The 24,136-nt window shown below is 45.4% G+C and overlaps 1 protein-coding gene across 1 annotated transcript in view; it reads left to right on the forward strand.

Annotated features, from left to right (window-relative positions):
* The first annotated feature begins 33 nt into the window (after nucleotides 1-33).
* TBC1D31 (TBC1 domain family member 31) overlaps nucleotides 34-24,136 on the forward strand; it is a 30,999-nt gene continuing 6,896 nt past the window's right edge. Inside the window, exons 1-17 of the mRNA XM_083357895.1 lie at nucleotides 34-177; nucleotides 951-1,097; nucleotides 1,980-2,095; nucleotides 2,762-2,940; nucleotides 4,561-4,712; nucleotides 6,436-6,595; nucleotides 7,777-7,977; nucleotides 9,792-9,965; nucleotides 11,593-11,672; nucleotides 11,762-11,908; nucleotides 12,748-12,881; nucleotides 13,795-13,928; nucleotides 15,212-15,391; nucleotides 16,413-16,645; nucleotides 17,125-17,277; nucleotides 20,722-20,857; nucleotides 22,881-22,973. Coding sequence (XP_083214021.1) covers nucleotides 101-177; nucleotides 951-1,097; nucleotides 1,980-2,095; nucleotides 2,762-2,940; nucleotides 4,561-4,712; nucleotides 6,436-6,595; nucleotides 7,777-7,977; nucleotides 9,792-9,965; nucleotides 11,593-11,672; nucleotides 11,762-11,908; nucleotides 12,748-12,881; nucleotides 13,795-13,928; nucleotides 15,212-15,391; nucleotides 16,413-16,645; nucleotides 17,125-17,277; nucleotides 20,722-20,857; nucleotides 22,881-22,973 — 2,496 coding nt within the window. The 5' untranslated portion in view covers nucleotides 34-100. The remainder of the gene's footprint in view (nucleotides 178-950; nucleotides 1,098-1,979; nucleotides 2,096-2,761; nucleotides 2,941-4,560; nucleotides 4,713-6,435; nucleotides 6,596-7,776; nucleotides 7,978-9,791; nucleotides 9,966-11,592; nucleotides 11,673-11,761; nucleotides 11,909-12,747; nucleotides 12,882-13,794; nucleotides 13,929-15,211; nucleotides 15,392-16,412; nucleotides 16,646-17,124; nucleotides 17,278-20,721; nucleotides 20,858-22,880; nucleotides 22,974-24,136) is intronic.

Raw genomic sequence — 24,136 nt, forward strand, 5'->3', positions numbered from 1 at the left:
GGTATCTTCCTAAGTCAGAGCGTTCTGGCAGGAGAAGCGGCCGTTGGGGTGGATTCGGTCCGGCGGCGGCGGCGGCGATTCTGCTTTCTTTGCCGCCGGGATGCAGAGTTCGGATTTGGGCAACAGGGAACAGGGCAAAATCTGGCACCGCAGGCCCTCCCCGGCAACACAGCAGGGGTAACTTTCCGCAGCTGCAGCATCATTGGTTGCATTTTTAGCAGCTGTTCAACAATGGAGCTTCCATCTTCAGTGATAGTCTATCTGTTTCCAGCAAGACTGACGCTTTTCACCACCTTCTGCTCAGGCGTTAAAGTAGTCCATGGCCCTCTAAAAGAGCTGGACTCCCAACTTCCATCAGCCCCCCCAACAAGGGAAGAGGGAGCACTTTTGGGAGGCCGGATGGGATATGTGGGGTGCACAGGTGATACAATGAAGGGGTCAGTGTCCCTTTGCTTTACGCTAATAAAGAATTTTGGAAAAATGCAGAATGCATGGATAGGACATGGTGCAACTGCTTTAAATATACTCACTGTACTAAGTAGGGTTTCTCATCTTTAAGAAGAAACCACTCCAGATTAAAAAGTCCCTATTTCTTTGCAAAAAGTGGCTGACATCATATAAGGGAAAGGTAGGTAGGTGTGTGCGTTCTCTCCCAGGATAATCTGTTATTACATCCATAAAAAGTAAAAAAAAAGAGCCATCATTTGAAGTGGATTTATTTGATAGGGATGTGACCCATTGAAACTCTGTCATAGGGGCAAGCATCTCCTTTTCAGTTGGGGATTGGTATCCCCATAACATGGGTGGTGGAGTCATTTCATCCCAGTCAGGGAATTAAGCAGTGTGTAAGACAACTGCCAAAAAATATGCAAGGCCATCCATTCTCTCCCTCTAGATCTCCTTTCTCCTACAGTTCTCCATATATTAACTTCATTTTGCCTTCTTTCCAGAATCATTGTAAATATTATTCATACTACCACAGGATATCATTCCAAGACAATACGTTTTTTGAATGTGACTTTCGACTGTTCAGGCGAGTTTCTACTCGCTGGAGATCATCAAGGGAATATTTATATTTTTGATTTGGTGGGCAACAGGTTGGTATGTCATATCTCTCTTTCATTGTTTATGCTTGCTTAAAATATATGAATTGCTTGAGATAGCAGTACAACTATGCTGGCACCATGTGGGCTTTTCCCAAGATGCTCTCCATACACACAATGAATAATAATTATTATTAATATTGAAATAATTATTGCATTATTAATAAAATAATATTTTGTTGAGGATTGATTATGGCCTAAATTTATTTTACTTCTCCCATTTCAAGGCCGTCAGACTCTTTAACAACCTATAGGTAAAAAGAGAGATCTATAGAAATACATCTATAGACATAGATATAAACGGACAGAGACACACACAAACAGTACATGCACACACATATGGAGAGACAGGGGGAGAGCCTTCTCTGTGGGCGCCCCGGAGCTATGGAATCAGCTACCGGTTGAGCTCCGGACGGCGCCCGACCTTCGCTCCTTTCGCCGCGAGCTAAAAACATACTTTTTACTTTTTTGAACAAGCTGGCCTGGCCTGATGAAGGGATTGGGGGGGGGTTGTTATGGTTATTTTATTGAGTTTTAAAGATGTATTTTAGTATGTGGGCATTTATTTAATCTTGTTTTAACTTTTGTAATCTGTATTTTTATTCTTGCCCTGTTCACCGTCCTGAGTCCTTCGGGAGAAGGGCGGTATAGAAATAGTATTAAATAAATAAATAAATAAATACATAAATACAAGAAGATCTGCTGTATTTTAGAATAAGTTGAGTCCTCTGGTTAAATGGTTCTCTTTTAGCATTAGCATGGTTATCTGTTAGCCAGCGTGTAAGGAGTCTATGAAACATTACAGATTGCTTGACTGACAGCTGCTGTAACTGATGTCTTATGCTCTGTCGGAATAAATTTGTTTTGACCCAACAGGTTTAACCTGGTTCAACGAACAGGACAAGCTTGCACTGCTCTGGCATTTACTCTTCGTAGGAAAACAGAATACCTTGTGGCTTTGGCAGATTATTCCATCAAATGCTTCGATACAGGTAATTTAAAAAATTCCAATCCATAGTAGACAGCTTGTCAAAGGTGCTGAGACAACAGCTCCCATAATTCCTGGTGGACTTCATAATTCCATAGTGCACCAACTCCCAGAGTTCCTCAGCCAGAATTCTGGCAGTTGAAATCCACACATCTTGTGCCAAGTTGGAAAAACACTGCTGTCATGTAATATAATGTTGTGCAGACTATTTCAAGTTTGAAACAGTTATTTTGACCACGTGGTACTCGTTCATCTCAATTGGTACAAAACTTACTGGTAGAAATGATCTGCCTAGGTTTGTGCAAAACCATTTAGGTTTGTGAAGGGGTAGGCAACCTTGGCTCTTTTATGACTCATGGACTTAAACTCCTAGAATTCCTGAGCCAGCACAGCCGGCTCAGGAATTCTGGGAGTTGAGGTCCACGAGTCATAAAAGAGCCAAGGTTGCCTACCTCTGAGCTAGACTGAGCTCTAAAGAAGGAATAGTTTTAGTTCCAACTGTTCTACTCCAGGCTTAGAATGCTGCAATGGTCAAATCACCACTGGGCCATTTCTAGAGAAGTTAGCACAATCTCTGAAGTCATGTTTCTTTCAAATTTGAAATCTTAAAAGTCTCCTGGTTCTTTCTGTGTTGATTCTGACTTTCCCCCCCTCTTTCTTGCTTCCACAGCAACCAAAGAACTTGTCAGCTGGATGAGAGGACACGACTCTTCAGTGTCTTCAATCTCAGTTCATGGCTCTGGCAGATATGCCATCACGTGTTCTACAGATACAGCCCAGCTTTGGGACCTGGACACGTTCCAGCGCAAAAGGAAGCTGAACGTCCGCCATTCTGTGGGGATCCAGAAGGTGAATTTTTGAGATAGTCCTCCATTGCCAAATTAATGCTCTGGTCTCCTGAAATCTGCGGCCATTTTCAATTTTTGTCAGGTCCCAATCAGGATCACAGTAAAACTGACTTTATGGAAGGAAACTTTCTCCTTGGTTAACATCCACTTTAGCCTTTTGACCCCTGGATCCCAGCGTTAGGTATTCCTTACTTTGCATTTGTCTGGCAGCTGCTCCTGTTGTCAGGACCCACCCCAATCCACGTCTTAGGAAAACAAAAACTCTTGGAGTCAGTTCTAGTCCAAAAGGAATTTTTACTAGGACATGCTTGGTTGTGGAAATACAAGACAGGACTTGGTATTGTTTTACAAATTGAAACTTTAGAAAGAGTTCGCGGTTCAACCCCCCTTCCCTCAACCTCATTTGGTCAGCCCCCCATCATTTGACTTCCTGTCATCCCTTTCGTGGGAAAAAAGGGAACTTTATGGTTATTGCCTTCTTCCTCTACAGATTCAAATGGAGACATAGGCCAGATGCCCTCTTCCCTAACCCTCCCTTTCGTTCCCCCCAGTTCAAAAGGTTTCCCTTGGTCTCTGAAATAACCTAAGGCAGGCTGAATCCACATGCCCTCCTCCTTCCTCGGGAGATGGCAGAATCCATGGGGGTGGGATAATGTTTTAAACATACGTTTATGAATGTGATATAAATGGATTATGACACCTGTTGTAAATTGTCTTAGTTCAGTTGTTGCTGATGAACTGATTTCAGTGATGATTGGGGCCGAGAGTGATTTTCTGCTTCCTGTTTGGTCTCTGTATATTAGGGGCATTAGACCCCAGCAGAAGGTGAGGGGGAACCATTCTAGGAACCAACCACAATCATTTTTGGGGGGAGGGGGTTCACCATTACAAAAAATCGCAATGCAGTCATGGACTTTTGGAATGGAGATAAAAATAGAGAAGAAAACATGTTGCCTTCTCTATGAACTCAGCAAATCAGTGCCACCTGATTTGGTCTGGGAAGCTAAGATGGGAGTCTTTGTCACCCTGAACATGTGATCCATTTGTGATCCTTATCAGAGAGCCCTGCCACATTTGCAAGGCATTCTCAAAGCCAATAAACACAGCCTAATCAAGGCTTTCAGAAGCCTCAATCAAAAAATGAGAAAACATGAAACATATATGTTTCTTTAATGTCAAAATATATACAGGTAGTCCTCTACTTATGACCATTTGTTTAGTAATTGTTCAAAGCTGCAGGGTGCTGAAAGATGTGATTTACAACGGGTCCTAGCACTGGCGACCATCACAGCATCCCTGGTTAGCAAACGGCATGTACATACAATAGTTCCAGGATCCCGTGGTCGCCCTTAGTGATCTTCCCAGGAGGCTTCCAACAAGCAAAGTCAGTAGGGAAGCTAAATTCACTTAATGACTGCAGGGTTTGTTTAACAACTGTAGCAAAAATCGTACAGTTCGGTGTGACTCTTTTTAACAGTCGCTTCACTTAGCAAGGAACTTCCAGTCCCAGCTGTGACCACAGGCAATTATGAGAGTACCAGTCTAATACTCACTCTGAAGAGAGACAGCTGCTCGTTTTAAAACGTCTTTTCCATGTGCTTTTTTGTCCCTGTGCTTTCAGGTATTCTTTCTTCCACTGAGTAACACCATTCTCAGCTGCTTCAAGGATAACTCGGTCTTTGCGTGGGACTTTGATACTCTTTGTTGCAAGTATCAGCTGCCAGCGCCCATCGAAGGTTCTTCGTTGCGCTACAAGGTCTTTGCCGTGACCCGGTAGGCCTAGTCTTTCAGCCTGCAAATCTCCCACCTCGTCCTCTTTGAATTAAGTTTTCGCTAAAGTCCAGATTGGACTTTACTAAACGCAGGGCTTAGTCCTGCAGAGGAACAATGCCATGCAATTAAAATACTGAAATTATAACTGAGAGGAACTGTAAAATACAGGTAGTCCTCAGCTTATGACTACAATTGAGCCCCAAATTTATGCTGCTAAGTGAGAACATTTCTTAAGTGAGTTTTGCCCCGTTTTACGACTTTCCTTGGCACATTTCTTAGGTGAATCACTGCAGTTGTTAAATTAGTAACACGGTTCTTTAAGTGACTCTGGTTTCCCCCTTGACTTTGCTTGTCAGAAGGTCGCAAAAGGGGATCACATGACCCCCGGGACGCTGCAACCGTCATAAATGTGAGTCAGTTGTCAAGCATCCAAATGTAAGTAACTTGACCATGGGGATGCTGCAAAGAGCCCTGGTGGAGCAGTGGGCTAATGCCTCCTTAAGTAACACCAGCTGCCTGCAATTAGTGCAGGTTCGAGTCCCACCAGGCTCAAGGTTGACTCAGCCTTCCATCCTTCCGAGGTAGGTAAAATGAGGACCCAGATTGTTGGGGGCAATAAGCTGACTTTGTAATAATGCCGCTTGGGGGTGTGTGAAAGCCCTAATAAGCAGGCATATACATAGAATGAAGGCTATTGCTAAGCACATTGGTTTGTGCTTCTTAGATTGTAAGCCGCCCTGAGTCTTCAGAGAAGGGCGGGATATAAATGGGATTTAAAAAAATGTGAAAAATGGTGAAAAGTCACTTTTTTCAGTGCCGTTGTAACTTCGAATGCTCACTAAATGAATGTTGTAAGTCGAGGGCTACCTGTAGGTGCATGAAGTTATTACTGTACACCGTGTTGCATTATTATTTGTACCAAGAGGAAGGGAAAGGTTGCACACAATAATTTGTTGATGTGACCTTAAAGGGCACCAGGAGTCAGAAAAAAGGATCTCAAGGTCACTTTCGTGGTTTGAGGTCATGGCTTCCCAGCTCTCTGGATGTCTTTCAATAGCCTGTGAAAACATAAGCCATGACTTATAAGAAATTGTGCTCTCTCTCTCTGCCTGAAACCTCTCTGTCCATCAGCTAGTAGTAGCTTTGGGGGATTCAGTTTGAAGAGCCCTGATGTAAAGCATGGATCCTGGCATTTTGATATCCAAAGCTGATTCTCTCTGAGCGAGTTACAGCCGTTGCCCAGTTGCCTCTAGGTTACAAGTTGGTTTAAGAGCTTTCTAGAGACTTTAGACTCCAGTTTTCCCAGATCTTAATGACCCTCCAAGCAAGCGACAGTCCAAAATGCCTGGCAAGAGCATCGGGTTGCCTCCTGGAGTTAAAGACATTTAACCTTGAGATCAATCCCCCCCGAACTCAATGAGATGTAGTGTCCACAAACATAAGCCTGTTTGCAGAATGTTAAATTAGTCATCGTAAGGGATTATTTCATTGTCACAGCGTTCCTTGGAGTGTCCCAACCAGAGATGGTTTCAATCCAGACAAGGAATCACTTGATTTATACCATCTTGAAAGCAGAGATCCTGTACGTCAGGCTGATTCCTTACCCGGACTGAGCCGTCCTTCGCAAGTCATACTTGAGCGCTGTGAGAGTAAGCTGAGTTTGAGATGTAAGCTGCCACGAAGATGAGTAAATGAATGCCCATTGTCTTGCGCGGGGTTTCAGAGATGGCCGCATCCTGGCAGCGGGAGGCAAATCAAATCACCTCCACCTCTGGTGCTTGGAGTCTAAGCAGCTGCTACGAATTATCCAGATGCCAACCCAAGTGCGAGCCATGCGCCAGCTGGAGTTTCTTTCTGACAGTTTTGATGGGGGCTCTAATCAGGTGAGTTGACAAGCTGAAGCACAGGAAGAAGAGTATCGATCAGAATCAGATAGCCATTGAATGGGTATTATTCACACTTTCCACCACCTTATTCCACCTCCCTTTCTGATCCAGGTTTAAGATTTAGGGTTAGGACGCTGAGCTTGTCGATCTGAAGATCGGCAGTTTGGCGGGTCGAATCCCGAGTGCCACGTAACAGAGTGAGCGCCTGTTACTCGTCCCAGCTTCTGCCAACCTAGCAGTTTGAAAGCACGTAAAAATGCAAGTAGAAAAATAGGGACCACTACGGTGGGAAGGTAACAGCGTTCCGTGCGCGTTTGGCGTCTAGTCATGCCGGCCACATGACCACGGAGACATCCTCGGACAAGCGCTGGCTCTTCGGCTTTGAAACAGAGATGAGCACCGGCCCCTAGAGTCGGAAACGACTAGCACGCATGTGCGGGGGAACCTTTACCTTTTACCTTTATGTGTTATGTATGGGGTAGGAGCAGCAGCTCTGCAGGTACCACCAGGTGGCGCTGTGCTGTGGCTGGATTGGCTGAAAGGTATTCGGATGGATGGATTGGCCAGAGTGATACCTGGCTAGGTATATAAGGGGTCCTAGTACGCGCCTACCACTAATAAAGAGCTGACATGCGGTACTCATCCGTTTCTTCCTTGCCATGCGGTCCAGACCCACTATGAATCAGCCAGAGTCTGTTTGAAGCTGCAGCCAAAAACCTTGAAAGATTTTTTTTCTTCCTCAGATGCATGACCCACTACAGGTAGTCCTCGACTCAACGACCGCTTATTTAGTGACCAGAGTTACAACAGCCCTGAAAAAAGTAACTTATGGCCGGTTTTCGCACTTAACGACCGTCCCCTACGGTCACGTGAATAACCTTCCCAGCCAGCTTCCAAGAGGCAAAGTCAATGGGAGAAGCCAGATTCACTTAAGGACTGTAGCAATTCGTTGTGGCAAAAGTCGTAAAATAGGGCAAAACTCCCTCAACAACTGCCTTGTTTAGCAACGGAAGCTGTGGGTTCAATTGCGGTGATACATTGAGGACTATCTGTAGTTCTAAATATCTTGAATTGCAGTAAATCAAGGTTTGCTTTTGGTTTTTTTTTAATAAATTACTAAAATGAATGCAAACGAATTGTCTTTTAAATCTCTTTCTCCCCCCCCCCACCAACCCCAGGTCCTTGGAGTGCTGAGCCAAGATAACATCATAAGATTTATCAACATCAGCACTTGCAAACTGCTGTTTGACCTTGGCAGTCACGAAGAGGGAATCAGCGTTGCTGCGGTGAGCCCTTCTGGAAGATACATTGCAGCCGTGATGGAGAACGGCAGCCTTAGCATCTACAGCGTCCAGGCTCTGACCCAAGAGGTCAACAAGGTAGGCTGGGAGAAAACCTCCAAAATTCCCATTTCTCCTTGATGTGTTTGGTCTAGGCCAGGGGTGGGCAACCTTGGCTCTTTTATGACTTGTGGACTTCAACTCCCATGAAGCTCCATGGCTGGCTCAGGAATTCTGGGAGTTGAAGTCCACAAGTCATAAAAGAGCCAAGGTTCCCCACCCCTGGCCTAGGCACATGCAAAGAAGCTGCTCGGGGGCGACATCCCAGTGAAAACTATCAGTGCGTGTTATTCCTCGTTTCCCACGCCTGTTTCGGAATAGCAGAAAGGAAACCGACAGCAAAAGGTGCTTTTCCATCCAATAGTCACGGCCCTCAGTATGGCGTAATAAGGAGAGATGTACCCCAATGCGTGCACCTTTAAACCCAGGCTAAAAAAAAAATACACATCCTATATTTATACACTATGTCTGAATATATGAATTATACCACAACTGAATGTGAATGCCTCTTCAGTGCTGCCTGCTAATATAATTACCAGTGTCAGGCTTGGAAGACCAGATCCATACCTGAAGGTCCAATTAAACCGATTTATTACTTTAAACAAACAAACAAACCAGGAATCTTCTCAATTAACAGTTATCAACTGCTTGGACTTAGATAAGAATCAACCAAATCCCAGAGGGGTTGGATTTAATTTGCTTGTGGCTACGTAGGGATTCTTGGCTGACCCTTGCTTTTAACTCTCTGCCCCCAAGTTCTGCCACACCTCCTCCTCCTCCTCCTCCTCCTCCTCCTCCTGCGTCTGGCCTCCCACTATTTGGTTGATCACAAACAGATTTCATTTTAGTCTAATTTAGTGTTTCTCAAGCTTGACAACTTTCAGGTGCGTGGACCTAACTCCCAGAATTTCCCAGCTAGCCTTGCTGGGAGTTGAAATCCACATAGCTGAAAATTGCCGCAATTGACAAACACTGGTCTATACAGATAGTCCTCAATATGAATCATAGTAGGGACCAGAATTTCTGTCACTAAGCAAGACATTTGTTAAATGAGTTGCATCCATTTTTATGAGCTTTTTTTGCCATGGTTATTAAGCAAATCACTATAGTTGTTCAGTGAATCGCGCAGTTGTTAAGTGAATCTGACTTTCCCCATTGACTGCTATCCCATGGCCCTGAGACACTGCAACCTTCACAAATACATGCCAGTTGCCAATGGCCAAATTTTGATCCTATGATCGGGAAAGCTTTCGATGGTCGTTAAGCGTCAGGGCATTTTCCAGTGCTCTTTGTAACTTCAAACGGTTGCTAAGCGAATGGCTATAAGTCGAGGATCACCTGTAGTATAGGGCGGGGGGTCTCCAAACTTGGCAACTTTAAGACATGTGGACTTCTAATAAAACCTGTAAAAAAAAAAGACATGTGGACTTCAACCCCCAGAATTCCCTAGCCAGCATGGCTAGCTGAGGAATTCTAGGAGATGAAGCCCACAAGTCTTAAAGTTGCCAAGTTTGGAGACCCCTGCTATAGTTGCATGCGCCAAGCCAGCTACAATTTACACATGGAAGATACTCAGTTTTCCAGCCCTGCTTTTGCAAATTATCTTTTCTGCTTTTTGTTGTTGGGGTTTTTTTTAGTGTTCTCAACGGGGCAGAAATTAGATGGAATAACTGACTCCTAGAATGAAGTGAGGTTTATATTCTGGTTCTGCAACATAGGAAGTTTGCTTCATATTTAGATAGAATGTTTTGGTGGTTAAAAATGGACTTTCCCATCCCCAGAGCCTCCTGTGAATCTTTTAGTCCCAACAAGGGAGGATTTTTAACAGATACCCGAAATCTTGGCTTTTTCAGCCTCCCCCACCTCTGTTTAAAGTGATCGAGGAATCTAAAAACAAGTTGGATGCCAACAAACGTAGCATGAGAGTCACATCCAGAACCTCAGAGAGGCCGTGGAAAGCCAAAAAAGGCAAAATCCAGTCCAAGGTGTTGAAGCCTCCGCTTGACGTGTCGTATGAGGACAAGGAGGTAAGAGCTGCCTCAGGACTGAACCCCAAACTCGGTGACTGAGGTAGGAAAGGCAAACCTAATGGTTTCCATTGAAGAGCCTCTTTTACATAATTTTAGAAATGCTTTTCCCTCTTTCCTCCCCCCCACCCTTGCCACACACACCCCCAATACAGCTAACTGGGAATAGAATTAAGAGAGAGATTCCGCTTGGGCATTTGTTCATAGGTGTGAGTGGAGGGGGGTCCTCAAGGTCATCTAGTCCAACCCCTGGTTCAGTACAGGAATTCACGACCCCAGGGGTCTTTTCCAAAGCTTTTCCAGAACCAGTGATCACCAAAACATCAGTCATGGTGTTTTCTTTCTAGGGAGATCCTTCCCCCCCGTCCGCAACTTTCCACTGTAACTTAGCAAAATTGCTGCAGATGCCTCTGACTGCATTCAGGTGAACTGGGGTCAGAGTTGGGGGATTGCATTGTTCTCTCTCTGTGGAAGCCAAACTCTGAATTCCACCCTTCCATCAGATGGCTGTTCAGCCTCTGAAAATCTCCAGCGCTATAATCCTGAGTGTCTGACTATGGAAGTTAAGCTAGATCACAAAAATCTATGATCCTTTATTGGAGAGGTTGAGCAGCTATCTTTAAGCCAAGGAACACAGTGGGGGAAGTGGGGAAAGGAGACTACAGCAGAAAGGAACAGAACAAAGGCTGAAGCCCCCCACCCCAAAAAAAAGATTTATTTTGACATTTAAATGTGCTTCACATTAAACTGAAAATAAAAACTGTTGATATGACTTGTCAGGGCATGCACAGTCTTATTGCGCTGAGATAACCCAGGAGTAAACACAGTAAACAGTGGTCTATAGTAAATGGTGGTTTATCTCACACTAGCTACAATATCATACACCAGGAACAATATACATACACGTTCTAATACATCAGAATCCAACACACAGCAGTTACAGGAGGAAAAGGGAAGAGAGAGCACATATTTGCGGAGCCTTCCCTTTTATACAAAGCTCTTAAAGAGACACAGGCCCTGCTTGCTCTTAAAGAGACACAGACCCTGCTGAGTCATTCCCATCATTACATCTCACATCCTACATTACATCAGCTGGTTAGCTTTTAAACCAATACCTTGACCTGACTGCTCCCCACTTTTCTCCATCCACTAAAAATTTCAGTGTGATGGCACTTCTGTCCAAGGCTTGGAGGGAGTTGGTTGTACCTCTAAATATTCAGATTGTGATTTAGGACATGCCTACCATAATAGAGTCGTTTTAGAAAATGGAAGTATCCAGTCTGGTGGAAAGCATGGAATGATAGTGTTGGAGACTAAACTTGCAGAATGGCCATTACAAAGCTAGGTTAAAAATCAGAATAAGGTTTGTGCGTGTGTGATTATGTTCTTTTTTTAAAAAAAACCGTGGCAAACAGAATGGTGCTCTCTGAGCTTGATCGTTTTCTTGCAGACATTTCATTACCAAACTAGGTAACATCTTCAGTGCTAGCCACAGAGAATGCTAATCTGACATAAAGGAAAAGCAAAGATAGTTTCCTCAAATTGCCACATTTAGAATGGAGGGAAGATTCTTGAGGTGAATTGCAGCCCACACAGGGAAGAAATAACCCTCTCACTCCTATTGCAGAATGAGTTGCCGGAGGGGCTGAATAAGAAGCGTCTCCAAGCTTTGCTGAAAGGGTTTGGAGAGTACCCAGCAAAATACAGGTCTGTGAAGTCCTGCACGCCGAGCCCGGTGTCCTGCATTCTAAACAGGTAGTCAAAATTGGCCCTGCTCATTTGCTTTACGATTGCAGGATGTTTATTTGGCGCTCCTTGCTTCACCTGCCAGAAAATCACTTGGCCTTTAACAGCCTGTTGGATAAAGGGACCCATTCTGCAGTCGCACACCTTCAGAATGAATACCCAATTAAAAGCAGGAAGCTCTTGAGAGTCCTACAAAGGTAAGGGTCGGATTATTTTATGCCAGAGATGTGAGGTGCATTTGCTGTACAGATAGAATATGTCAGATGCCACCTCACGCTTGCCCTTCACCAACCGTTCAGTATTATCTGCCATGAATTTTAAGGAGGATGGGTGGGAGGGCTGTTCTGTACCAGCCTACTACCGGCCCTGCAGAAAAGGCAGGGACAACCCCTTTACAAAAAGGCAAGAGGCTGGAACTAAGCCTGCCAAATTTATTGACATAAAACAGAGCAAAACCAAACACGAACCATGAAACAGGAGCTATTCAAACGGTTGCCTTCAGCAAACCAGCCCTCCCACACATTCCCCTTTTAAACAGTTCAAGGCGTGGCTTCTCTGTGCCTCCTTCCGAGGTGCCCCATTGCCTTCCTCTGTTTACTCCTGATTGACTGCCTCCTACGTCGGGCGTCCTTGAACAGGGCCAGCTGTGGGTCATCTTCATCCATGCTGTCAGGCTCACACAGCTGGGTCTGCGTCGTGACCAGATGGGAGGGGCCTGGTTGAGGGCTCTGCGAAGCAGGCTCTCCAACACCCCCCTCCTCCTCCTCTGAATCGTCCGACCCAACTGCCGAACCCACAGGCTGACCCTGAATCACAACAAGGGCAGAGGCTTTGAGAGAAACAAAACTTTACTGTATCTCTCTGAAATGGGTTTCAAAGACAAACCGACATGGCTGGCTGGGAAATTCTGGAAATTGAAATCCGCACCTCTTAAAGTTGCCCAGGTTGGGAAACACTGTTTTAGAAGGATCTGTTTTTTTTATTGTGCAGGATTCTTGCCTATCTTTTCCACGAAGCTCCTTTTCTTTGTCCTCAGGACCCTGTCTGGCCTGGCTCACTGGTCCACCATCTTTGGAGAGATGCCTTACATTCCTTTGCTGGTTTTCCCCTTTGTCAAACTCTTCCAGAACAACCAGCTTATCTGCTTCGAGGTGGTGGCTACCGTTATAAGTAAGGAAGGGTTTTTGATGGAAAGGTCACCAAACAGTTCAGTGTCTGGCAGAGGTCAAATGTTGCCGATGGGACATTGGAGCTCATTTCTGCATAGAGAGCTGCCCGTGTTCATCACAGCTAGGTGGAAAGATGGAAGTTGAGTCCTGCTAGTCCGCGACGTACGATCACAATTCAGTTCCAAATTTCTGTTGCCAAGCACGACAGTTGTTGAATTTTGCTCCCATTTCACAATCTTCCTTGACACAGTCGTTAAGCGAATCACTGGAGTCGTTCAGTTAGTAACATGGTTGCTAAGTGAACCTGGCCTCCCCATTGACTTTGCTTGTCAGAAGGTCCGAAAAGTGATCACTATGACCCCAGGATATCGCAACTGTCATAAATAGATGGCAGTTGCCAAAGGTCCAAATTTTGATCACGTGACTACGAGGATGCTGCAAAGGCCCTAAGTTGGAAAAACGGCCATTAGTCATTAGTCAGTTTTCGATCTCATTGTAACTGAACGGCCGGTAAATGAATGGTTTTAAGTCGCGGGCTACCTGTATTCCAAACAAAACCACGGCCAGCTGAAACTCTGGAGCAACTCGGTTTCCCTTCGGAGCCTCTGAGCATCTTGGGAAGGGGGAGGAATCCAACTTGCCAGTTGCGGCTCCGGCCTTCTTTTTCACCAAGGAAAAACAAAGCAGGTGGTAGAGAAATCCAGAGGACCCCTTCAGGTCCCTTATATTTCCTCAGTTTTGTGCCTTTCAGATAGGTTGGACTGTAGTTCTTAATGTTCCTCAGATTGGCTGAGGAAAGAAGGGGCCACTCAGAGGCCCTTTATTTGCCATCGTGAAAGAAATCTTTGCCTTACATTCTGGTAACACTTCATTGAGATAACTGCTGAGATTCTTTTTATGTTTTCTTTTTTCAGTCAATTGGTGTCAGCACTGGTTTGAATTTTTCCCAAATCCTCCTGTCAATGTCCTCAGTATGGTGGAAAATATTCTGGCACATCATGACAAAGAGCTTCTTCACCATTTAATGAAGTACAATATAACCTCTCAGGTAAAAGGAAAGAAAGGAAAAGGAAACTGCTTTTTACATTGAGATGAGCCGTAAACCATGGTTTGCAAGCAACTGAGATTTTTTTTTTCTGAAGGGTGTATGGAATCAAACAAACCACACTGTTTCTTAAGAAAAATGTGGGAAGACAGTTTGTCATTGTATACAGCAATGTTTTTCAACCTGGGGGACTTTAAGTGTGGACTTCAGCGTCTGAGGAATTCTGGGAGTTGTAGTCCACACCTCTTAAAGTTGTTGAGGTTGGGAAACACCAATACAAGGCATTAAGGCAGGGGTGTCAAACTGCTGTCCAAAACCATGCCCACCCCATTGCCGGCAATGGGGGAAAAGCCGTGATATCTCACGACATGTCACGTGACGTTGCGAGTTTGACATCCCTGCATTAAGGTGTCAAAACCTGTGAAAATTTATCACCATCTCTTTATTGTGAGAATGCAAATTCAAGGTGGGCATCCCATATGCTCAAGTAAACATTTATCTTGCAGTCACCACACCACTCTAAGGGACTTGGGCCCTCATATTTTCAACTTGTACTTTGTATGCTTGTGGTATGTCCGGCAACATGAGCATCCAAAGTGGTACCTTACATTTTTGTGTAAATTAGGTTATGTCTCTTCGAGGTTTATGGTACATTTTTTCTGCATTTCTTGCCTCTAGTCTGACAGTTGTAGTGGGAAACAATCATGCAGGAGGGTTTCAGAAATCATAGAAGGCGCCATGATCCCAAATTCCTAGCCCCAATTTATAACCAAAGATTACAGCCTTCAGTAGCAATATTAAGGCTTCTATACTGCCCTATAGTTCTTTACAGCACTCTCTGGGTGATTTACAGTATCGAAGAATTATTTGCATCTTGTCCCCCAACAATCTGGGTCCTCATTTTACCAACCTCCGAAGGATGGAAGGCTAAGTCAATCTTGAGCCGGTCAGGATCGAACGCCAGGCTGTGGGCAGAGTTTGCCTGCAATGCTGCACTTTAATCACGTACCACCAGGGCTTCAATCAGTCTGTTAAGTTGTAATTCTGTATACAATAAAACTTCCTTTTAAAACTGGTATCCTCTAAAATGGCCGGATTATCATTCCTGCCACTCCAAGTCAAGTTGTTCCTCGACAAGGTATGTGAACCTGGGACAATTTGAATATGAATTTTCCAAGACATAATGAGCTTTTTTTCCCCCGTGGACATTTTGTGCTTGAGCTGATCTTCTGTTTTGATGCGCAAGATACAGCGATTGTAACTGATCTCTCTGCCTGTAACTGCAGGGTTATGCCTGGCCCCTTCTGGAAACCATGTTCTCTGAAGTCCTGACAAGGGAAGAATGGCTTAAAATGTTTGATAATATCTTCTCCAACCACCCCTCCTACTTGCTGATGGTGGTGGCTGCCTACCTTATCTGCTCCAGGGCTCCATTGCTGCATTGCAATCAGAAGGAGGACTTTGAGGTAAGTCCCTCGCTGTATGTATGTATATTTATTTACTTATTTATTCGTATCCCGCCTTTATTAATTTTTACAAATAACTCAAGGCAGCGAATGTATCCAACTCATCTTCCTCCTGCTCTTTTTTCCCACAGCAACAGCAACCCTGTGAGGTAGGTTGAGCTGAAAGAGAGGGACTGGCCCAAAATCTGCCAGCTGGCTTTCATAGCTAAGACGGGACCTGAACTCAGGGTCTCCCACTTTTGAGCCTGGTGCGTTAAAAATTTGACCAAGCAGTATGATCCTGGGCTCAGCTAAGTTCTAGTCTACTTTCTGGAAATGGGTTTAGAAACCTGGATTTTCCTGTCTGACACACGAAACATAGGTCAGGCTCTATAGTAAAGCTAAAATCACTAGAGGAGAAGAAAGAGAAGAAATAATGGATGTAGCTTTGCCCTCAGAAGAAACTCATGGCCACTTGTAGAAACCCTCTGCAAAGTTTGGAACCTGGAAAATGGATCTTTAACTTGGAAGTTGGACAAAATGAAAAGGGTTTCCCTGGAAGAATCAGCCCTCCAACTTAAGGAAGGTGTCAGGAAGGCCTCGTACATCTTCTATCCCCCAATCCTTTTTTTTAATAGACGTAAATTTATTAATTTAGGGACGCGGTGGCTCAGTGAGTTAGGATGCTGAGCTTGTCGATCAGAAGGTCGGCAGTTTGGCGGGTCGAATCCCGAGTGCCGTGTAACAGAGTGGAGCGCCTGTTACTCGTCCCAGCTTCTGCCAACCTAGCAGTTCGAAAGCACGTAAAAATGCAAATAGAAAAATAGGGACCACTACGGTGGGAAAGTAACAGCGTTCCGTGCGCCTTTGGCGTCTAGTCATGCCGGCCACATGACCACGGAGACGTCCTCGGACAAGCGCTGGCTCTTCAGCTTTGAAACGGAGATGAGCACCGGCCCCTAAAGTCGGAAACGACTAGCACGCATGTGTGGGGGAACCTTTACCTTTTACCTTACTAAATTTATTAAATGTTGGTCTGCAGTACTTCTTCCACCATCGGAACCACCTGGACGTCAGTGTGGTGATCCGAGAGGCCTACCATCTCATGGAGTGCACCCCAGACGACATCCATCCCGTCCGTATGCTGGAGGACTTTGCACCACTGACCAAAGGGCAGTACCCCATCTTTAATAAGTACCCCAAGTTCATTGTGGATTACCAGTCCCAGGAACGAGAACGGATCAGGCAGGAGGAGATTGAGTACCTAAGGGAGAGGTAGGTATTCTTGGATCCGATGGAAAGATAAATATGAACATAATTTAGATGGAGGAACATCATAATAACACTGTTAGAGGCTCAGACCCATGGGCTCAGATATTCGACCCAGGGTCTCTTTAAAAAAGCACCAAACTGTAACACAGTTCAGATCCTGTCTAGTATTCCCATTACCAATCATGTTTCAGTAAAAACTCCTTTTGGACAATTTCTGTTTCAAGAGTTCGTTCTTTCCTGGGATGTGTATTGGGTTAGGGTCCTGACACCACCCTTGCGTGCTACGTGTTCTCCAATGTGGAGAGAGTTGACTTTGAGCCCATTAGCCAGAATATGTTTTCCTGCTGATCAGATGAAACGCGAGTCATTCCGTGGCTGAAAGCAAGATTAACCTCCTTTCCCTGCCTGTCCGGAGAGGACAACAGGATTCCTTGACACACACACACCCAGTAGAGCCTCCCTGATTAAATGCTTCCTTGCAGGCAGCTGCTGCATGAAATAGAAGCTAAAGCGATCGAGCACCGAGTGGAGGATGAAACATGGTATCGAAAGCAGGAGCTGCTTCAAGAAGCTGAGGAGCAAAGGAGGAAGATGCTACTCACCGAAGAGGAAAAACTAGTGGAACAGAGACGGCGGTAGGTTCAGTCTTACATCTTTGCTCCTTGTTGTTGTTGTTGTTGTTGTTGTTAGCTGCGAAGTCGTGTCCGACCCATCGCGACCCCATGGACAACATTCCTCCAGGCCTTCCTGTCCTGTACCATCTTCTGGAGTCCCTTTAAGCTCACGCCTACTGCTTCAGGGACTCCATCCAGCCACCTCATTCTCTGTCGTCCCCTTCTTCTCTTGCCCTCCACCTTTCCCAGCATTAGGCTCTTCTCCATCTTTGCTCCTAGTGGTAGTTATTAGGAAACTGAATGCTGAGCTTCAGGAGGACACCTGCTTCAGATAGTTTTTGTCCAACAATAATGGATCATTCTGGGGGGTACCTACACCCCTAGTTATGAATCCTGACAGCCGGTTGCCCCCGACCCCGTGGTGACAAGACCACATGTCAGGCATTCAGCTGTTCTGTACCAGCCTGCTACCGGCCCTGCAGAAAAGGCAGGGACAACCCCTTTTACAAGAAGGCAAGAGGCTGGAACTAAGCCTGCCAAATTTATGGACACAAAAGCAAACAGAACAAGACACGAACCATGAAACAGGAGCTATTCAAGTGGTTGCCTTCAGCAAACCAGCCCTCCCACGCATTCCCCTTTTATACAGTTCAGGGCATGGCTTCTCTCTGCCTCCTTCCGAGGTGCCTTCCTCTGTTTACTCCTGATTGACGGCCTCCTGCGTCGGGCGTTGTTGAACAGAGCCAGCTGTGGGTCATCTTCATCCACGCTGTCAGGCTCACACAGCTGGGTCTGTGTCGTGACCAGGTGGGAGGGGGCTGGCTGAGGGCTCTCATCAGCAAGCTCTCCAACCCCCTCAGCAACCTCTCCAACACCCCCCTCCTCCTCCTCCTCTGAATCGTCCGACCCAACTGCCGAACCCACAGGCTGACCCTGAATCACAACATCAGCAACCGACCTGCTCCTATCTGGAAAGCCCAGGTAGAAAGCAAGTGGAGGCAGCAGGATCACACTTCATGGTCCAGGCTGTGTGCCCACGAGTGATCATAAGCCAAACACGGGGCTGCACTTAACTAACATATACAGACCATGGTATCTAAGCCTGTCTCAATATAGGAAACAAATCAAAGCACCCTAATTCAGAGGTCCCCAACCTTTTGGGCATCAAGGACCAGTTCCATGGAGAGAGTTTTTTCCGCGGTCCGGAGGGGGCCTGGTTTTGTGTGCTGCCTGCATCCCATGGATGGGGCTTTGCTTGTTTGTGCGGACCGGTTGTTGGCATGCCGCGGCCTGGTACTGGTCCACGGACCTGGGGTTGGGGACCCCTGCCCTAATTGTTGTCTACTCCATTATTCAGTTGATATCCATTCCTCTTACAAAATGGAGTTTGCCTGCTTAGATCACCCCTTTGTAGAGATCTCTGTGTCTCTGGATGAAAACCATTTATGCCTGAGAAAAAGATAAGTGAGAGAAGGGTGTGACAGGTATATAAAACTATGCACAGGCGGGATAAAACGAATGGGAAAATGTTTTGGTTTCTTTTGTAATAACTGGAACCCGGGGCTGCCCAGTGAAGCTGCATCATGAGTGGACAAATACTACTTTTCCCAGAGAGTTGGATCTTCCCATTATGTGTCCAAAGTGAGATAATTTGAGCTTGGTCATTTGTGCCTAAAGTGAAAACTCTGGGTTGTTTTGCTCAATTATCCCTCAGTTTGTTTTCTTGGCTTTCCATGGTATTCTCAAAAGCCTTTTCCAACACCAAATTTCACAAGCATCAAGACATTTCCTGTGCTGCTGCTTCAAAGTCCTGCTCTCACTTCCATAGACTGTCACAGAGAATATCCATGGTTTGCCCAGTTCTGACCTTTCTATATACAGACATATTTGAATATCTTTTGCAAGACCTTCGTGGCTGTTCTCCCACATGCTAGTCTGTAACAGATTTTTTGACTGTTTGTTCCTTTATCGCTGATGCTGGATGCTAAAAGGCAGAAGCTCTACACCACTTCCACACCTTCACGATCAATTCTAAGGTTGATTGTTGTACTTGTCGTCATTAGTTTGATCTTCTTTATGTCTGTGCTCCTGGAGTTTATTACCAGAGCTTCCAGATCCTATGCATTTTTAGTGGGGTTCATGATGTTTCTTCCTCCAGTTTTAAAACCAAGACAGAATGCATCTCAAATATAGTTAACTCAAGCACAACCATTTATTTTATGTTGTATTTGATTTTACTGATACGGTGGCTCATCTTCTCAGTGTGAGTTTGGGCAGCAAACAAGTTTAAAAACAGAGGTGCTGATGACAATACAAAACAAAGATCACACACAATCAAAGCAAAAGAATGGCCACTCTCTCCAACAGTAACAAGCCACTTGGGCTGCACTAACTCTGGGCCAAAGGCCAGCAGGATCAGATCCCATCTGATTCCATGAAATAGGCGTTTCCAAAGGATAGGCACCGTGGCCAAAAATGTCCCCTGGCATTCTTTGGTCAGTGGAACCCAAAGCATGCCCCTCCTACTGGAATTCATGGGAGGGTAAAGACAACTGGAGACACATAGTCCCTCAAATCTCTTGGCCCCCCCGTCCCATGAAGGCCCTTGTACAACCAACACATTGAGTTGCATCTAGAAGCCTAACGGGAGAGCAAAAGTTTAAATCGAGAGAGATCTATTATCTTCTTTCTTCTATGTCAGTGGTGGCGAATCTATGGCATGTGTGCTAGAGGCAGCACTCAGAGCCCTCTCTGTTGGCACATGCGCCACCGCCGCCAGCAGCAGGTCCATCAGGCCACCACCGCCACCCAGAGCAGGAGCCCCGCCCAGCACAAAGGAGACGAAGCGGCCAACTTGCAAGCTCGAGTAGAGGTGGTAGAGCAGATGTCACTAACCATTGCGGATTGGTGGACTGGAAGAAAAGGGAAGGGGAAGCATTTTACGTGCGTGCATGCACGCACGGGGCTGCGAGCAGACTCACGCTACAAATGGGGCAGGGCGAGTGCCTGCATGATACTCACTAGCCCTGCCCCCTTCTTCCGTGGTGCAGCGTCCTGTATCTGCACCCCGCAGTGCTGCGGCGGCCATTTTTGCCCCTTACAGCACAGTGGACCATTTTTGTGCCCCTGGGTTTTGCATGCCAGAAGCGGCACTCAGAGGCACCTCCCTACCCCCCCTGAGGGCACCACAATGCTGATGCAGCCCTGGCACTTTGCGATAAATAAGTGTGTTTTGTGTTGTGGTTTGGGCACTCGGTCTCTTAAAGGTTTGCCATCACTGTTCTATGTAGTATTCTCAGATACCTGACTGGCCACCAACAGAATGCAGCATCACGAGACTCCTTTCCCTACTCCAACTGAACGAATGTAGGATGAGCTGCCCAAAGTTTCACCTGGCCTGTTTGCATCCATCCCTGTGCTCCTGCCCTTCTCAAGCCCATTTTTTCCCCCTTTTTGACCCTGAAGGTTGGCTGCCGTCAAGAGAGAACTGAAAGTGAAGGAGCTGCAGTTGGTGGAAGGCGCACGGAGGCGCTTTCTAAAATACCAGCAAGATCAGCGGGAAATGGAGCTTAAAAGGCTCGATGATGAAATTGCAAGGAAGGTAACCTGTGACCACTTCACCTGTGGGCAAGAGAACAGGGACCTCTGCAGTGCTGGCAATTTTGTTTGATCGGCTTCCTCAGTTCCTCCCAGGGAATAAGTCTAGACCGCAATTCGCTGTTCCTGGTCTCTCCCAGGCTTATTAGACCACAGTGTCAACGCTGCAAACATTGGAGGTTTTTGCCTTGTAAGAGGCAACCTTTCCCTTTAAACTGTTTTGCTTTTGAAAAATGAAGCTGGGGGGTGGGGGGGAGGAGAATGCTTCCCCGGTTGTTGTTTTTTTAATAAGGAATGGCGGGAAAGAGAATGGAAGAGAAGCTCTGCATGTTAAACTAATTGGAGAATGTGATTTATGACGTTTAAATTAAGGGAGGGAATTGTGTTTGATACGATGTATTCAAGGGTGGAGAATTCAGATTCTGGCATCCATCGATGAGTGCCGATGCTTTGTTCTCATTATTATAGACTTTTTAGAAGAAACAATGCCTGAATGTTCTTTGAACTGTCTCATTAGTCGGAGCCATGACACACAGCTCCAATCATTGGCCCTGCTGGCGAGGAGTTGGAATCCAACAGATCTCAAGAATGTTAACCAAAGGTTTTAGGATTTTTTTCCCATAGGTCCTCTAGGAAACTGGAGACTGGTGTAGATTAAGGATAGATTAGTGTTGTCCTACTTAACACCATCCATAAAGAAATTGTGATACTTGTTATTGAAATGAGTGATGGCCAATTTGGCTGGGATTAAAAGGGGGGCAAATTAAACTCCTACAAGTTGACAGGTTAGTAGCCATGATGGATGGATTACAATCTCCAGTATCAGGCAGTGGAGAATAAGAGCAGGAGGATGTGATTAGGTGAATCACTACAGAAGAAGTGAATCACTACAGTTCTTAAATTAGTAACATGGTTGTTAAGTGAATCTGGTTTTCCCATTAACTTTGCTTGTCAGAAGGTCACTAAAGGGGATCACATGACTCTGGACATTGCATCCATCATATATATGAGTCAGTTGTCAAGCATCTAAATATAAATCACACGAGATCATGGGGATGCTGCAACAGTCATAAGTGTGAAAAATGGCCAGAAGTCACTTTTTCAGTGCCATTGCAGCTTTGAACGGATCACTGAATGAACTGTTGTAAGTTGAGGACTACATGCATTCCTGGTTTAGAAATAGGAAAAACATGGGGTAAAATACTTTTCACAAGCAGTTAGAATGCAACTCCTGCAGTTTTTTTTAAACCCAAAGCAAAGGATTAAACCAGCGGTCTTCAAACTTGGCAACTTTAAGACTTGTGGACTTCGACTCCCAGAATTCCTCAGCCAGCACTGGCTGGATGAGGAATTCTGGGAGTCGAAGTCCACAAGTTGTTCTGTACCAGCCGACGTGAGTCCTTGTTATGCTCACAAGGAGAAACCCCTCTTCCAAGAAATAGGCAGGAACTGCAAGAAAAAACAACCCCTTTTATTCTCACAGACCTGAGTCAATGTCCAAGGCAAACAAATACAGTCCACAGAAACTCAATCCTCAACACGAACGGTTGCCTTTGGCAACCAGCACCTCCCACCCCTTCCCTGTTATAATTCAGCCAAGGCATGGCTTCCTAATGCCTTCTCCTTTGCCTTTGAAGCCACCCCATTGCATTCCTCTGTCCTACTCGCTTCTGTTGCCTGTGCTTTTGTGCATCCTGGATTTGTCCCAGCTGTTCTTCATCACTGTCCGCCTCAGGCTCCCAGCACAGCTGAGTTTCAGCCTGAGCGCAAATAGAGGGGCCAGGCTCCTCGTCCGACTGTAAGTCTTGGAGCTCCTCAGAACCTTTCTCTGACTCTAATGTCACTCCAGGCCCCTCCTCCTCCTCCTCTGATTCCTCAGACTCAGCTGCTGGATCCACTGGCTGGCGAGGAATCACAACACAAGTCTTAAAGTTGCCAAGTTTGAAGACCCCTGAATTAAACAAAGAGATGGTAGCAAAGGGTAAGCAATTTTACTGGTTTGGTGTAACCACCTGCGTTCGCTGTAGGCCTCCATGAGAGAAGAAGAAACAGCAGCTACCATTCGAGACGTCGAGGTGAGGCAGATGGAGCTCGAAACTCAGCGGCGACTGTTTGAACAGGTACGTGACCAGAACGTGTGGTGTTCCTGAGGCCAAATAACCAGACATCTAGGTCTGTTCTGTGAGTGCCAAAGAAATCCTTCTAGCTTATACACTTAGCTTGCGCTGGCGTCTGGTAGAAATTAGATTTGGAATTTTGCAAATCAGTATGAAGGGCTGCTGCTGCTAGAGTTAGATTTGCCCAGGTTGCAGAGTGATAGAAGTCTTGAATGCGTGATTGCTATTCCAAGTTAGAGGTCAGCAACATCTTCAGATGCTACTGTTCACTGTGGCCCACGCATCAGATAAGTAATTTTTTTAAAAAAAGTATTTGAACAGTCAGGTTTGATCTAGTGAAAGCCAACTGGGTGAACTCTCTCTCTTTCACACAGAGTTTGGCGTTCTAGGGAAAATAGAAGGGGGAAAGTATGCTGAATACGTTTGTCCCATTGAGTTATTTGTAAAAATAATAAAGGTGGGCTACAAACAACGAAGCAAACAAAATGACAATGCTTTTCTCTTCCAAGAAAGAACACAAAAATCTGTAGGAGTTAAATCATCTTGCACATTTTTAACTATTGAGATATAACACCAGTGCCTGGAAAATTAATGTATGGGCATATACAAATGCATTATGAATACCCCTGTTAATTTTTTAAACGTAGGAATCTGCAGATGCCCTCTAGTCATTTTTGAAGGACTATGTTGCTCTGAGCTTGCCATAATTCATTAAATGATTCCCAGCTTCATGGAGGGGAGGGAATTAAATTCATTGTTTCTATTCTTGATTATTTTGGCTTTAGGGTGTATTTAATAATAATAATAATAATGATAATAATAATAATGAATAAGAATAAAAGGGACGCAGTGGCTCAGTGGGTTAGGACGCTGAGCTTGTCGATCAGATGGTCGGCAGTTTGGCGGGTCGAATCCCGAGTGCCGCGTAACAGAGTGAGTGCCTCTTACTCGTCCCAGCTTCTGCCAACCTAGCAGTTCGAAAGCACGTAAAAATGCAAGTAGAAAAATAGGGACCACTACGGTGAGAAGGTATCAGCGTTCATCCGTCTTTGGCGTCTAGTCATGCTGGCCACATGACCACGGAGACATCCTCGGACAAGCGCTGGCTCTTCGGCTTTGAAACGGAGATGAGCACCGGCCCCTAGAGTGGGAAACGACTAGCACGC

This window comes from Vipera ursinii (genome assembly GCF_947247035.1).
Source record: "Vipera ursinii genome assembly, chromosome: 3".
Taxonomy (NCBI): domain Eukaryota; kingdom Metazoa; phylum Chordata; class Lepidosauria; order Squamata; family Viperidae; genus Vipera; species Vipera ursinii.